Genomic DNA, 17,479 nt, shown 5'->3' with positions numbered 1-17,479 from the left:
GAAAATGTTCATTATGCACCTTAAAAGACAAGCATATCATCATTTATGTTATGACTTTTAATTCATTATTTCTGCATTTTAAAATATTATACAACATGTTTGACAACTGATAAATGAGTTCTGAACTATTCCTTTCACTTTACGCTTGTGGATGCCTGTCATTTCTGAAGTCAAATGCTGCATAAAGATATATCTTTCTGCACTTGTAGAGATCTCAATAAATCCTAGAGTCTTTCACTTACGGGGTCATTGCACTGTCACTGGATAGAAAGCTTACTCCTGTCTGTGGAAGTCCCCTATAATGAAGATTTCAAAGATTCATCCTACAAATTGAAGTGAAAATTATCTATTTTTGGGTTAACAGGCAGCTGTTTATCGTAAAATAGGCTTACTTCAAAGTGCTAGGGCACAGTATTAGCTAGAGATTTCTTACTACAAATGTATCGCAGCATTATTACCTACAAAAAGCGTAAAACAGCACATGGAGAACCCTGCAGCCTGGGAATATTGCAGCGCGATGACAAAATAAAAATATTGTTACACATTTATGTTTTTATAGTACCAGTATATTTCTTCTATCCTCCAATACATGTTTTATAAAATAAGGACATTGGGACTAAGGTAAATAAAGAGATCAGGGTTTTATACTTATAACATGTAGATGCTGGTAAAATTAACTATATCAGTCTTTTAATCATATAAATGATTTTTAAACAGTTGTGCATTTGTCTGTGTGTGGGAAGGGCAGTGCAGATCATTGGTGTTATAGTATGTTAATATTACATACTTGAGACATTCTTTGTTTTCTTTTATCCAGCCTTTACATTAAGACATTTCGGGGTAAAGTCTCCTCAGAGGCCCCCTTAGAAGCCACACCAGGAGACATTCTAATTGTTTTTATATCCATTTATTCATTTTTATTTGTATGAAAGATCATACCATTTGTTTATTGAATTATTATCATAGTGATTTAACAAAATTGTGTGTGTATGCTTGCTTTTGTAATTGTAATGAATAGTGTCATTTGGAAATTCATTAAAAAAAAAGCAACACAGTAAAATTTCAAATGTTGGAGAACCCCAGACTTAATTCTTCACTCATTCACCTGAACACAGAATGGGATTCCCATACGGCAAACTAAAACAGCTTACCTTCCATGTTGAGGAAGAAGACGGTGAAATAGATCATCAAGGACTTTCATTTTCAGAATGAAATTCCTTTCACGTCTTGTCTGCCTCTTTGAAATTCTATGTTGATCGGTAATAATGAGTTCACCTGTAGAGATAAAATACATTAATTGTCTTCATTACATTAATTAACTCCCACACAATAAAGGTGTAATAAGTAAACAGGTGCCAATAAACATGATAAAGAAGAACAAGGAGGACACCTGGCATAAGCAGTACATGCTGATTAGAACAAAAGTGTGTTAATTTTTAACGCTGCATATTAAATAATTGAAGGAAATATTTCAGAAAGTGATAAATTTCAAGAAAGGTCAGGATCGTAATCATTTTTCATGAAACCATGTAATTGTTAACAAACAATTATCTGGGGGAAAAAACAAAAAACATCTGCCAAAATTAATTTATTTTCATGATAATGCAGCTCCAAGAAAAGACTGATAAAAATGCATTAAAATATTATTTTGGTATCTCATTAAATAATATATCATCATCAATGGTCATTACACGCTGTGGTGTATAGGCATGTTTTAAAGAACAGATTTAGACCTTTATTGTGCTGTGGATATAGTAAAGGATAAATAGTCTTTTAATTGCAACTTCTTTCTTTTCCCAGACTGATTTTTAATAAAAAAAAAAAGCATGTTTAATAATATGTATATACATTTTTACATCACACATAAAAAAATAAGTGTTTGTGCATGGACATAACACAACTGAATAACCATGATAACTATGAAATAGCAGTTGTCTTTATGTATATGGGAAGCTTATGATAAGGGAGGGCATGTACACTGTAAGAACAAGCCTGGCAGATGTTTCTAGCTGATAACACTTTTGATTTATTCCAAGAAAATTGCAGTATGTATTCTATTTCAACATTGACTTTCCACAGCTTGTTAGAGCTGAAAACACCCTGGTTTGTCTTAAGATTGCAGCTCTTGTTTTATTTATAGTTTAAGAAGTATTTTATTCATAATATACAAAGAGTACAATATGAATATGGATTGAACAACAGGCCAAGGGCCTATTTTAGTTCTCTCCATTTGAGATCAAGATACACATGGTACAATTAAATTACTGTACATATTTTAATTTCAACAAAACATGTATTACAAATTAATATTAAGAGAATTATAAAGAATACATAGTTGAAGAAAAATTGAGGAGAAAAAATGCATAAAGAAAACAATAACATAAACTTAAAAGAAAAGAGAGAAAAAAAAAATGATGGAAAAAACAAACAAACAAAAAATTAAGTAATAAGAATATGGAGAGGAAGGCTCAGACTAAAATCTTTTAGTGTTTTTTATAAAATTATGAACTTGGTCAAAGAATAACATATTTTCTCTAAGAGATAGACAATCATAACCTGATAATACAATATTGACATCTCTTGGTATGTCATGGTCACTCATGTATGTAATTAAAATGTTCCTGGCAAAATCGTAACATGGGCATTGAAAGAAAAAATGAACAGAGTCTTCAAAACAATATCCACATTTTAAGCATTTAGGTGAATCAACTAAATTATGATTAAACAAGTCTGCATTAAGATTACTAGAGAAGTTTCTCAACTGACAGTGGAGTATATTTAATTTTCTTTGTCCATAATTGTATAATTTGGATTTTGTTTTATCTTCAAGATTTTTATTTTGCATACACTGTTTAAACTTTGCTACACTTGTTACAGATTTTAAGCTATCTGGCAAATCATTCCATAATTTAATTGTAGATGGTAAAAAACTATTGTAGTATGCAACTGTTCTAGTGATTGGTAAGTGATACAAATTATTGCGTAACGCGTAATTATGTGAAACAGGTAGGCATTGATTGACCATTTCTTGCAAATATTCAGGTGTATAATCATTAAGTATTTTGTACATAAGTGTAAGCTTATGTTTAGTTCTTCTTTCACTAAGTGTTTGCCATCCTAATTCATTATACAATTTTTGTTTTGAAGAATTGCGTCTTAACCCAGTAATGATACGCCCAGCCTCTATTTGCACACTCTCTAATAGATTACTCTGTTCCTGTGTGCAATTATCCCATACTACATTTCCATATTCTAAAATAGGCCTTATAAAAGCAATATAAATACTAATAAGGGAATCTCTGTTTAATTTGTATTTAAGGGTGCGAAGAACATTTAAACGTTGACATGCTTTATCATATATTTTGGATATATGTTCTGACCAACCACCATTGGATTGTAGTATAAGTCCAAGGTGGCAGTGACTTTGCTGTTGTTCTATGTAACTATTTACATAACCAAATGAGATTTGTGGATGAGCTTTATTTGACCGGGTAAAATTAACATTTACAGTTTTGCTAGGGTTAAAGTCTACCATCCATTGTCTGGACCACTGTTTAATTTTTTCCAAGTCATTTATTAAAGAGACGGCAGGGGCTTGTGCATCAGAGTCTACAATTACAAACAAAGAAGTATCATCTGCAAATAACCTAATTTGATTTTCTAAATCTTCAGTTATGTCATTAATATATATCAAAAAGAGGAATGGTCCTAATACCGAACCTTGTGGGACGCCTGCATTTATACTTTCTCTAACTGAGGAGTACCCTTCTAATAAAACTTTTTGTTCACGATCAGTAAGATCTTGTTTTATTTGATCCTGACCTTCTTCAGTTTGTTAATGGCTGATATGACTTTGATTAATTATGTTCCCCAAACGAAGTTGGGGAACATATTGTTTTTACTCTGTTTCTTATTATTATTATTATTTTTCTTCTTCCTGGGAAAATTTTGTCCACGAGTGATCTTGTAAACTACACATCCGACTAAGGTAAAATGTTTTTAGGGTCAGTAGACATGTTATGTAGATTTGCCGAACGAAGGTCATTTTGCGCGCACGTGCTTGCAAGAGCGCGCACGTGCAACACGTGAAATGACCAATATAATGGATATTGCTGTAACTTTTCTTTTTTTTGATGAATTTTTTTGAAACTCATAATATAAGGATACATTAGTAGTATAGACAAGATGGCATGGTCAAAATAGCAAGATCTCACGTGCATGCACGTGCGCTTCGCTCTGATTGGCTGAAACTAAAGTCTCAATATCTTTCTTGTTTCTTGTCATAATCTTTTGAAATTTGAATGTATTCCTACATTATGAAGATCTACAGCATGATATTTAAACATTTTCATGAAAGCATGCGCATGCACGCGTGCTGCAATCTGATTGGCTGAAACTTTAAATGGCTATATCTCCTTTGTTTTTTGACGAAATGCTTTGAAATTTAGAACAAAGTCATGCATTAGGATATCCTAAATTATGATATAGAAAAAAATCATGAAATCACGTGCATGCACGTGTGCTGCAATCTGATTGGCTAAAACTTTATATGGCTATATCTCCTTTGTTTTTTGACGAAATGTTTGGAATTTTAAAATGTAGTCATTCATTTAGATATCCTTCAATACGATAAAGATAAAAATTTATGAAGTCATGCGCATGCATGTGTGCTGCAATTTGATTGGCTGAAACTTCCAATGGCTATAACTCCCTTGTTTTTCAACCAAACAGGATGGGATTTAGAACATAGATAAATAAAAGGGACTCCTACAAGAACGTGTAGTCATTATGCACGTGCTTGCACGTGCGTGCACGTGAAATGAGTTAAATTAATAATACACTCGAATGAGTGTATTTTTAATACTTTTGGATTAAATGCTTTGATATAAAGTATATTAAAATTTTAGATAGTGTAGACAAGATAATATGGTCGTTACGCACATGAACACGCGTGCAAAGCCTATTTTTTTAATATATTTTGTATTTTTCTGGGAAGACCTTGATTAAGTCTGCTGCAATCTGATTGGCTGAAACTTTAAATGGCTATATCTCCTTTGTTTTTTGACGAAATGCTTTGAAATTTAAAACAAAGTCATGCATTAGGATATCCTAAATTATGATATAGAAAAAAATCATGAAATCACGTGCATGCACGTGTGCTGCAATCTGATTGGCTAAAACTTTATATGGCTATATCTCCTTTGTTTTTTGACGAAATGTTTGGAATTTTAAAATGTAGTCATTCATTTAGATATCCTTCAATACGATAAAGATAAAAATTTATGAAATCATGCGCATGCATGTGTGCTGCAATTTGATTGGCTGAAACTTCCAATGGCTATAACTCCCTTGTTTTTCAACCAAACAGGATGGGATTTAGAACATAGATAAATAAAAGGGACTCCTACAAGAACGTGTAGTCATTATGCACGTGCTTGCACGTGCGTGCACGTGAAATGAGTTAAATTAATAATACACTCGAATGAGTGTATTTTTAATACTTTTGGATTAAATGCTTTGATATAAAGTATATTAAAATTTTAGATAGTAGATAGTGTAGACAAGATAATATGGTCATTACGCACATGAACACGCGTGCAATGCCTATTTTGAAATATATTTTGTATTTTTCTGGGAAGACCTTGATTAAGTCTAAATTCCATAAAGTATTTCTTATTTAATAGAGATTACAGGGAATATGGCACCAAAAGGAAGTTGGGGAGCGTTTGGGGAACATCTGTAACGGTCCCCGTTACAATTAGCACTAGTTATAAGTTGATGTACCTGTTTTATTTTGGCCCTGATTTTCTCCAGTTTGTCAAACAGTTCCTGATTGGTGGGATCAATTAAAGGAAGTTCCTCAAGGAGCCTTAACACACCCTGTAAGACCTTACAAACTCTGTAACAGATTTAGTTTAAAGTTATCTAAATTATGTATATACTAAATACACACAAATGCTCAGCAAAATAAACCAGATCTTGAGCTGTTGATACTTGAATAGGGGCTATTTTTAAAATTTAATATGTTTTAATTCATTTGCACATAAACATGCTACTGAAAAGGGTTCTGACTTTTGTCCCTTAGTTGTGTTCAATGGACATTGCATTTTGTGATATTACAAGATTTTAATACATGATGTAATTATAAAAACTAATTAAGAATAATCTTAAAATCATTCAATTGAACTTTAGTATCTTGAACAGCAATCATATGAATGTCATGGATACCGTATAAGTGGAAATTTTAGCGAGACGCAAATTTAGCGATTTGTCCTTAAAAACTGGTAATTTATTTTTAGCGAGATGTTATTTTAGCGATTTTAAAATGCATATTAAAGAAGTTCTTACAAATAAAACGCAATTAATTTTTACCGATATTCAATTTTAGAGATTTCGGCACCCTCGCTAATAATGCCAAAATTAAATCCTCACTAAAATTTCTACTTATACGGTATATATATAAATTTAAAGTGATTTAATGGGAGTCCAAACCAGATATACATATTTTTAAGTATTAAATTACCCTTGATAATTCAAATCCTCAGATATCTTGAAGGTTTTTTCTTGGTTTAAGATAAATGAGGTTTGACTGTATTCAATCAAATATATGGCACCAGGAAAAATAAACAATGTACCAGCTAGAGAGTATATTTTAGAGATCAAAGGAATGGAAGAATGTCACATTAATAACAAGCATTCTGAGAGTATTGCAAAAGCAATGCATGTCCCCTAATGGGTTCCCCTTTTCTCTTTAGGATACAAGCTCGCTTGGAACTTAAATTTAGTGCATAACAAACTCTATCTTAATCTAATTATGAAAAATTAAAAATGCCATAATTATGTCAAAAACCAATGAAATGAAAAGAAATTCAAACACTTTCTGTAACCCATCAAGATACACTCACACACCAAAAATCAGCTCAGTATCTGCAAGTGCTCAGAAAAAAATGTGGAAAACCAAATAGGACAGACTGACAGAAAGACAGAAGGGCATCTAGATGGATGGATGAATGCAAGGACAGACAGACGGGCTGACAGACTCAAAGGAAACCTATAGTCCCCTTCAGGAGGGGACTAATAAATGGTGTCCAGTCAAGTCGTACACAAACCGAGTCGTACACAAACCAGGTCGTACACAAAAAGTCAACTCGTACACAAAAAAAGGTCAACTCGTACACGAACTAGAAGTCAACTTGTACACAACATTTATATACAATTGTTTTGAATTAATCCTACACGAATAATGTTTAATCTATTAAAAAAATAATAAAAGCGACAGAAGAGAAGTATTACTTTTCTTATTTAATTTTTTTTGATAAATACTTAATTGGTTCAACTTGTTTGAGTTTTATTTACAACTGTTAGGAATTAATTCTATGTGAATAATGTATAATCCAGAAAAAAATGAGTATATTAAAGAATTTTGTTATAACTTTATTTTTAGATTTTTTTTTCAAAAAGACGTTGGTGGCTTGACTTAGATTTTTTTTCTTCTCAAAAATACGTAAGTGGTTTGAGATTTAAAATCAACCCGATTCAACCGTGGCTTCTCTTATTAGGTATTCATACCATTATTGTTAAACCAACACAAGCGCGGTGGTTTCTTAGATCTGTTCGGGATCTGCGGCAAACGCTAATTACGAAATGCTCCTAATTTGGTTCAAATTTCTTCATTTCTTAAGAGATTACGAGAGACATGTTTATCCTGCCGTATAACTGTCTTTTTAATTAGAAAAAAAAAATGATTTTTTTTAAAAATTGTTTGCAATGATACGATATACCATTAATATCTTACGATGTATTTTGATCGCATTTACTATCTAACCTAAATTATGTATATAACGATATTCCCTATGTTGCCATAAAAACTTTCCTATCTAAAGTATATCACGCTTTATTTATATACTTACATTTATAAAAAGAAGAATAATTTTAAAATGTAAAATTTACGTATCTTGTTGCGATAATGTTTAATAATTATAAATCAAATTTAGTTGTCTATAAAGATATAAAATATATTTACAATTAAATCCACGGAATAAAGAAATAAATAAATAGATTTTTTAAAAAACCGGACTTCTCAGTTATGTCAGGGACTTATATAGTATATGAAATCCATCGTTATGTATTAAATAAATATATATCGAAATAACAAAAGTGTGTATAGGATATGCATGACCCTCGGATTTAATTACGCCGGGAAAATCTTATTAAAAAAACAAAACAAAAACAATCTGCGCAATCAGAGGCATAAAGTTGATTAAGAATTCAAAATGCACAAGAAAAACCTTTGTGTACGAGTTGACTCCTCAATTTTTATAACGCTGGGGAAAACTATACCTTAAATCACGCAGGAAAACCTATGTACGAATGGCAATATTTTGTGTACGAGTTGACTTCTGGTTTTTGTGTACGAGTTGACTTTTTGTGTACGACTCGGTTTGTGTACGACTCGGTTTGTGTACGAGTTGACTGTAAATCTAATAAATCATAACCAAACAAAATCTAATCAAAATGTTCTGCTTATTAAGTTTTCTTTTTTTTAAAAGAAACCTCATGTGTAATCAATGATCAAATTTTCCATATAAAGAAAATCTTTGCCTATGATGTGGCAATAAAAATACTTAGCAGAGGAAGTAAATGTTATCAATGGTAAATATGAAAACATAAACAAGTTATCTACCTTTGTTTCTTGTCATCATCTTTAAATTTCTCAAGCAGAATTCCACAAAATCCAGAATAAAATCCAATCTAAAAAACAAAAAAATGTAAAAATCATATGGCATAAATAAACTAAATCCTTTGCCAATGAATCCCCCTCAAATACAATTTATAAAAAAAAAAATCAGTACACCCTAAATTTTACTGAACCTGGTAAATTCAGGAAGTTTACATATATTTTTTATCTCACAAAAAATTCAGCCCCAGTCTCCTGCAAGAATGCCCAAAGTGGGAGAGAAGATTCAGGAATCATTTTGTGTCAGCCACGTATTGATTTGCACCTCAACTAAAATACTGGGATGACCTCTTAAACTTACTAGTACATACATGGTATAAAACCGTACCTCTGAGCCAACAGCAGCACCTTTCTCCCAGCCAAGTTTGCATCCCTCTTGATAACCTGTCTGTCTCCCTACACTCAGCCCAGCATTGTAACCCTCTTGGCGGAACCTGTTTAACAAAACCCCGATTGAACGAATCTAAATTTTATTTTCTATTACAATAAACTTTCTAATCTCATACCTAGTATTAAAACACCCAGGTTTTAACTAATATTTTCATATCCACATGATTGTAAGGCCAATTTTAAATCAACATTTATATTCTCTCATTGAAAAACTTTAAAGGCACATAGACCTTGAAAATAACCTGACTGTTTATTAACCCTTTGTGTGCGGGAACCCAATATATTGGGTCTGACGTCACAAACGCTTGCGTGCGGGAACCCAATATGTTGGGTCTGAGTCTGAAATTAGTGCTTCGTCACATAAAACGTCGTATAAAACGTATAAATGAGCTGTGAATTATTCAGAATCTATCAAAATGTATTATACAACTACAACACATTGAAAAATAGGTAATTAAGATGTGAAAATATGCGAATTGTTTGTGAAATTGTGATTTAAAGTGAAGGTGTTTGGCGTTTGTTACGATGAAAGTCAGTCCGCTATTTTTGGAAACAGGGAAAAAACGTGCATGTAATAAATATCTACTAACTTGCTCAAATATAAAGGAAAATAAAGAAATAAATCCAAAAAATAGTTTAATATCAATAATTCTAATAAATTTGTGTTAGAATACTTAAAATTACGTCGAAATTTTCGATATTTTAGCAGAAAAACTCTGGTTAACTTGACTTGACCTTAACCTTGCGAAATTCTTCCTGTTAAAACGAAAGTAGGGTGCACATGCTACTGAACTTCAGTCGCATATCGAGAGCTTATATGGTCGGCAAAGTTTTATATTTTGGACATACGGTAGTTATTATTTGTTTATTTGGTGTTTTGTAAGCAGACATACATAATGTGTACATTATATCGTCTAAATGAAAACAATAATGCGCGAGATTGAACCTGGTAAGGCACAGACGTTTTTCTGTGCACGTTGTTTACATACGTAAATCAAGCTTTGCTTTGAAATAAAGGTTAACAAAAAATAATTTGAAGCATCTTGTTAATTAAAAGCATTTGTTTTTTGTAACAATAAATAAACAAATAAATAAGTAAACAATTTTTTTTTTAATCTAAAGACCCATTTTAAAAATGTTGAAAGATAAAAAAGGTTCCATCTAATAAAAGTAATAAATGTGGAGGACCTTGAACATTGTAGAAAATTTTCCAATGAGTTATTGCATTAATAAGTGAGTGAAAAAGAGATATATAGAGAATATATATCTATCAACATATTTTTGTGATCAAGCAAAATTAATTCATGATACACGTATTCGAAATATACACAATATGAATTTTATAATTGACAATCATTGAGTCAATTAAGTGGCCCTAATTACACCTAAAAATTCTGGTTTAAAGCTGCTTGATGTTCCATCTATTTGGGAAAAATTTCAAATATTTTTTTATAACACTACAGTGAGGTTGCCAATAACGAATCGCACCCGTTAACGAATCACTTTCAGATGAAAATTCTGTATTTTTCTTATCAAAGTCCAATACTTTGCTTAACCTACCCTGTCATGCTGAATTATTCTTGCTTTTATCATTTATCATGAAATTATTAAATTCAACTCGTTCAATGTCCTAATTTTTAAAAAACATGAACAAGCTTTTTTGTAACGCTGACCAGAAGCGTACATACAAGCAGACTACTTTCACTTTTCGGTACCGCTCCAATGTGAATCGTACATTCTAGGTAAACAAATTTGGTGCAGATATTTAATAAAATTATGTGTCTAAAAGCCATGAAAGCGTCATACAATTTCTAAATCAGAAATTAATAGTATTCGCTTTAAAGTTGGGGGTATTTAGGTTTCCAATAACGAATCGCTGTTTAAGAAATACTGTATCAGTGTATGAGATGCAGGGATCCTGTCCAAATTATAATTTTTCGTATGCGGTTTTTTGCACACCAGTTACAATTAAAAAAAAAACAACAGAAGATGTCTACCAAAATCGTACAATAAAGATGGTTAAAATACACATAAACAAAATCAGCAGCCAAAATCAGTAAGAAGTGCCAAGCATGTGGATTCGAGAATGTCTCCCGGTGGTATATGTGCATGTAAGCTAATGTGAAGACATCGACGATAGCGAAATAAAAATCGTCATGATTACCAAACAAAATTAAGATTTAGAAATTTTATTTATTTATCCCTTTGCAATTTAAACTTCCCTACTAAATCATTATTTCCTACAATACCCCGATTGCAGTTTTCCTATTCCTTAAAAAAATATTTCCAATAATCAATTTTTATTTCTTGTCATGATCAAGATCAAGCTCATATAATATAAAATGCATATTGCTAACAATACTTTTTCAATTCAACATCAAGCTAAATAAATTATAAACAGAGTATTATGATACCCCCCCCCCTTTTTTCAACATATACTATAGTTAGTAAACATATATGGTTTAAATTACATAATGAGAAAATGATATGCAGACTGCAGCCTTTTGCCTATATAGAATATATGCCACCACTGTCATCACGTAAAAGGGAGAAAGAGCACTATGAAAGCAGCTAGAGGAGAATGAGCTGTCTTATTCATTTCTATAGAGACGATGGACAGTTGAAGTATCTACCCATATAAAGTGAAAGGACAACCTCCAGTATTTATGGTATTTAGTCTACTGTGGATGTTGGAATGGAGAAATTCAGCAAATGAATCCCAACATCATTATTTGTAAAGTTGTCTCTGCTCTTTGGAGGAAATTTAGGTGCTGGGTCTCGACATTTAGAAAATATAATTGTTCCTTTCAGCTTTGGGTATCTCTGAAGCCAGGCTCGTAGGAAGCAATTTCAGTTGGTGGGAGAGGGGTGCGGAGCCATACATTTGCAGTTGAGGACGCACTATCAACCACCAAAATTCCTTAACAATTAATTAATCAAGCATAAAAAGGTCGTCTGACTTTTTTTTTTTTTTTTTTTGAGGGGTACAATCATATATCTAGCGATATATTTTCTATCTAAATAGCGACAAAATTATGGGGAGGGGGTGTGATAGCTCAATGAGTACAATTTTAGAATCAAAAATTAATTCTTTGGCTGTTTTGAGTACATCACATATAAGTTTTTACGTCCTCTTATATCAACTAGTCATTTGTTTTCCCTATGATTTCATTGTTGTTTTTGCATTAATTGTCGGATGCAAACAACTCAAAAAAATTCCTAGCTTTTCTACTTTTTTGGGGAGTGGGTGGGGTTTGAAATATTTTAAGGCATAGTAAAACGTTACGTAAGAAGGTTATTTTTAAATTTACATGGTCCCGAACCAGAATAATCAGCGTGATTCGGTAATGGAGAAAATGATCCGGTAAAGGAGAAAACATCATTCATACAAGTACAGCGATAATTTTTTATTTAATCAGTGGTTATTGGGAAAATATATATGATGTTATAAGTAAAACATAGTACCACCAAACAATGTTGTAAAATGAATTTAACTCAAACTCAGGTACGAAATATCCAGGCAAATTTACTAAGTGATTCGATAACGGCAACCTCACTGTATATGTTAAATTGTAAATTTTTTAGCACAATTAAAAATTAAAAGTAAACTTGATTTTTTCTACATAGTGTCTTCAAATGTAAGCTAGTTATCAGAAAAGATGCATTGGTGCATTTGATCATGTGCATATACATGAAAATGATAAAAAGTGATGAAAAAATTTTGAAGTGCTGATTTCCCCTGAAATGACTGTCATCTGTGTAAACTTTGGTATTTGTTTTATTTCAGTAAGTAATAAAATACCATTTTATTTCCATGATGAGGATTATATAGACTCTCAATAATTTCAAAATGAAAATATGTTCCCGGATCTTTGGTATCTTAGAGTTAGATTTCTTCAAGGCATACTCTAGTTTGCATGGGACCTAATTAGTAAGTGAAAATAACTGGTACTACATGTATCAGAATTTTTTTTAAACCAAGTTTAAGAACATGTATCGGGGAGAAATTTTCTTTTTCTTTAAAATAGACTTTTGCCAGAATAAAGCTTGTGGATTAAATTGCACATTTCCTCCACTTTTTATTTTTATTTTATTAAAAACCAAAAACAGTGAGACTGCCCCAACCTATACATGCACACACAAAATTATAAAATTCACTGGTTAAATAAAAGGTATCTCTACAGTTTAAAATTAAGATGAATTGTCATTTTTGTAGGCATAAGAAGGAGATCAGAGACTTTAGAATGAGTAATTTGTAAATTGTATGGACTTGCATGTACATCTGTTCAATAAATTACAATAAAGACTGGGTAATACAACAAAACTCGTTTAGTACGAACACGAATATTGCGAATTTACAGATATAGTGAAGTTAATTTGGATACCCAGCTAAATAAATTTAATTGATTTCTTATACAGTTATAAAGAATTACAGATATAGTGAAGTAATTTCATAGGTCCCAGTGACTTTGTTATAACTAAGTTTTACTGTAGGAATTGTACTTCTCAAACTCAAAAGTACACACTGTACAAGTTTTTTACCTATTAATATGTAATATGTCCTCTAGTTTACAAATTTATAAGGCCCAAGAAGCTTCTACATTCCATCCCTTCTAGATATGTAACAGTAAATGAATACAGAAAAAGGCTAAGATTTGGTGTGAGAATTTTTTTTTAATGATGGTCAAATTTTTTTTCTTCAAAAATGCAAATTCCTGTACAATTACTTATCAACAAAGATTACATTTTGGTCTCCAAAGATATGTTTATTTTTAAATATGAAAATATGAATAGTTACTAAGAATACAAAGAAATCCCATAGTGGAAATAAAATATAAATTTCATTACTGTATACAGGGTTATTTTCGCCGTTTTGAACTTGTGAACAATTTTGCCCCGTTTTAAATTCACCCAGTCATAGTTCTGTTTAGGAAATTATGAGGTGTAATTTGAATTTGCCCAATCAAGGAGAGGGTGAAAGGGGCAAAAATAAAACAGGGGCGAAAATTTCCCTGTATACAGTATTAGGAATAATATTTTTTGTTGAAGTAAAAATTCAGGCACATTTAAAACTTGTGTAATAGGAAAGGAGAAAATGTATGGTAACTATGGTTGGACAGGAATTGAACTCAAGAACCCTGCTTCACTAGTCAGGTGCTCTACCGAATGAGCTACCCAGGTTGATACCCATAGCACAACCATTACATATCCCTCCTTAAAGTTATCTTTATCCTTGCAGACACAACCGAAAGTCTTATTAGCCCCTGACAGGACTTTCACTTGCAAATCCAGAGGGGTCAATAGCATCAAATATGTAACAAGGAAGGAGAAAATGCACGGCTGGACTGTGAATCTAAGAAGGGGCCCCTGCATCACCGGTCAGATGATCTACTGACTGAGCTTACTTGGCCTATATCCATGACCCATACCATTAGACTTGCATAAACTTAAAAGTATTTCATATTATATTGATTGATATTATGGTACATATCTGTCAACCATCATTAGCTAAAATCAATTGAAAAAAATCAAAACTGTTATTCACCAGTGACCACATTGAACGAAGTCATTTTTGAAAACATTATAAATGACTGTTAAAGGTGCTTAAATTTCTAAAATTTAAAATACTAGTTTTCCTGCTGGCAATTATTGTTGCCAGCCAGGAATAAAACTTCTAAAATAAATGCCACATTTCTTACAGAGTGAGAAGTACTGTGGGAGGAAAGTTTATGAATATGTAAACTTTACAAATAACATGGAGAAATGCATTTTCTTCAATAAAAGCAAAATAAAAAAAGAGATTTGAGAATTACTTGAGTATATTTAGGGTTGTTAGATACCAGTCACTAGAAAATAAGACCTCTGTAACTTAGTGTAAATGTTATTTTATTTTATTTTTTTTTTATTTATTTAACATATTGACTGCTTTAATTTGAAAATGAATACTAGTAACAGCAATTAGTTCATTGTTGTGCCAATTTGCTCCAAGATTTCCCAACCTCGAAAACTGCATATTCTTTGAGGATCATACTTTCTTATATGATTGCCGATATTTCTTTAAATAATCACTGGTTTTATATTTACAGGCTAATTGAATCTTCAATTTATACTCTTTTTAGTTAAAATCTGAAAAAAATTTATTAACTTGAATCAGAATTCCCTTAAACCTACATGAATACATCCCTTACTCAGATAAGTATACAATGACTTTTCACAACATAACGGTATATATATAACATTGATTTTATCATTGAGTTATTGTTTAAATTAATTTTTTTTTTGCATAATATTAAACTAAAATTGAATTTTTAAAGCGATTGATTAATTTTTTTTCATCAAAGTGCAATATTTTCTCTAAAAAATATAGTAAAAATGCTAAAAAGTCATTTTAAAATAATTTTTTTGAAAATTTGGTTTCCATGGCAACATAAGATATTAGATTAAAAAAAAATTGTAAATATTAAAAAACATACCATTTGCTATATATTTGCCAAATTTCAAGTAAATTGGTTGTCAACAATTTTAGATATTTGCATTTTAGTACACCATTGTGATAATTTTGTTGATATTACAAAACAACTCAGTCCTGAGGTTACAGCGCATGTAAAACAAGTCAGCACACAAAGGGTTAACAAGAAAAAAATTATCAACATTGTAATACAAGTGGGTTCTTACATCCAATTTTGGGCAAACATACAGGTCCAGCATAAGTTAAAACACTGATGTTCTGCTGTATTATACCAATATTTTCTAATTGGCTGTCTTCTACTGTATACTGCTACATGTACTATCTATCCCTTACTTTAAGAAATTTTTATCAGTCCATGTGAAAAAATTCCAAACTCCCAATAATCCTTTGTGGTGCATAGCAACATGGTGGCTTACACATGGCAACAACTTAGTTACTTGAAAAAGTTACAAAAAACAATTTAAATGCAATTTCCATGCCACAAAGCTATCGTTTGCACCCTAAATCAACAGGATTTTTTTTTAAAGTCATATACTTTTGTCACTTAATCGGATTGGGTATTCCAAGTGGTGCGGAATTTCAATCCTGATGCATGGGAAGTTATTTCTTTTTACTGTTTTGTTTTTTTTTTTTTTTTTTAAATGAATTGAGGATAGGCAGTACAAGTGTCAGCTGTGCATAGGATTGATAGCTAGTACATATTTGCTCTCATCCCAATGGTCACATTGTAAAACATATTACAAGGGATTTTTTGAAAAGCAATCTAAAGCAGAAATACTTCTTGAATTTTCTGCTTTTGAGTGTTGAACACAGCCCCAAGTAGCTATGACAAGATATAGACCCTTTTCCTATGACATATTTTGCCTAGGTGTTTACTGTTATTCCCCTTAGCCGCCATCTTGTAGGGCAAAGTAGAGAATTTACTTCTTCCAGCAACCAATTTTAAACATGCATGCAAGAAATATATGGGGGAAACATTTACAATCTTAAAATTATGAATTAATAGAGGCTCTAACAATATATGCATAAGAAAAATAGTGTTATCTTTATCTCAGTAACAAGTATAACAAATTGAACTAAGTTGAATAATGAAGGGATCTGGGATTGTTGTCCTACAATATGGCAGCTAAAGGGAATAAATCCTATGCAAAATATTTCATAGGAAAAGGGTCTGTTGATACATTACATGTAGTTTTTTTTGTACTGTGTTTTGTATCGTACCTGTAGTAAAATATAACATTTTACTATGTAATAATGTCGCCTACCTTAAAGTAGTATATAAGGTGACGACTAAGACACAAATCTACATATTGGTAAACAGGTACAGGTACAACAATACTAAAGGAACAGGTAACACACACACGTGGTGATTGGTTTAAGGACTGGACTGGACTGACGATAGGAAGCGTGCTGGCCAGCACGGGTGGGGTGGATGGCTATGAGGTCAGGGTGATAGGTCATAGGGAATATATTTACATACACAATTTCACCACATACCCTTCTTTTAATCTTATTACTAAAGAATAAATTGAGGATGTACCCTAGGGTACAAAACTGAAAAATATCACTAGAATCAAAAGACATTACCAAGATCTTGCCATATTTCAATATGGTCTAAAATTTCAGAACCACAGAAAAAAAGCATTTTATCAAGAATAATTTTTGGGAGTTGTTTTTAGATGGATTTGAATTTGATTTATTAACTAAAAATGCTACTTCAGGTAGGTACTTTACCTCTCTTCAGACATGATAATGTCGTGAAATATGTCATCTTCATTATTATTCATTTTCTTAAAAATCTTCCCTGAACTGAAAAAAAATTGTTGTTGTTGATATTTTGAAGCGTCTATTTAACATAGATTTATTACCATTAAGTTAACTGG

The 17,479-nt window shown here is 31.6% G+C and overlaps 1 protein-coding gene across 2 annotated transcripts; it reads right to left on the bottom strand.

The window, feature by feature from the left end:
• Window positions 1-54: 54 nt before the first annotated feature.
• LOC134247869 (protein LTO1 homolog) lies at window positions 55-17,461 on the bottom strand. Of its 2 annotated transcripts, none has more exons than XM_062730271.1 (6): window positions 17,331-17,461; window positions 9,066-9,171; window positions 8,684-8,751; window positions 5,785-5,899; window positions 1,152-1,275; window positions 55-323 (listed from the first exon to the last, which is right to left on the bottom strand). In XM_062730271.1, the coding sequence occupies exons 1-5, from the start codon at window positions 17,381-17,383 to the stop codon at window positions 1,204-1,206; spliced, it is 414 nt and encodes a 137-aa protein (XP_062586255.1). In that variant the 5' UTR covers window positions 17,384-17,461; the 3' UTR covers window positions 55-323; window positions 1,152-1,203. The 2 variants fall into 2 exon arrangements, with proteins under 2 accessions (XP_062586255.1, XP_062586253.1); XM_062730269.1 differs by having other exon boundaries at window positions 55-296.
• Between the last annotated feature and the right edge of the window lie 18 nt (window positions 17,462-17,479).

Source organism: Saccostrea cucullata, unplaced genomic scaffold (genome assembly GCF_032062105.1).
Source record: "Saccostrea cucullata isolate Sc308-1 unplaced genomic scaffold, CSIRO_AGI_Scuc_v1 ctg120, whole genome shotgun sequence".
Taxonomy (NCBI): Eukaryota; Metazoa; Mollusca; class Bivalvia; order Ostreida; family Ostreidae; genus Saccostrea; species Saccostrea cuccullata.
This window is presented reverse-complemented; position numbering and strand designations above follow the sequence as displayed.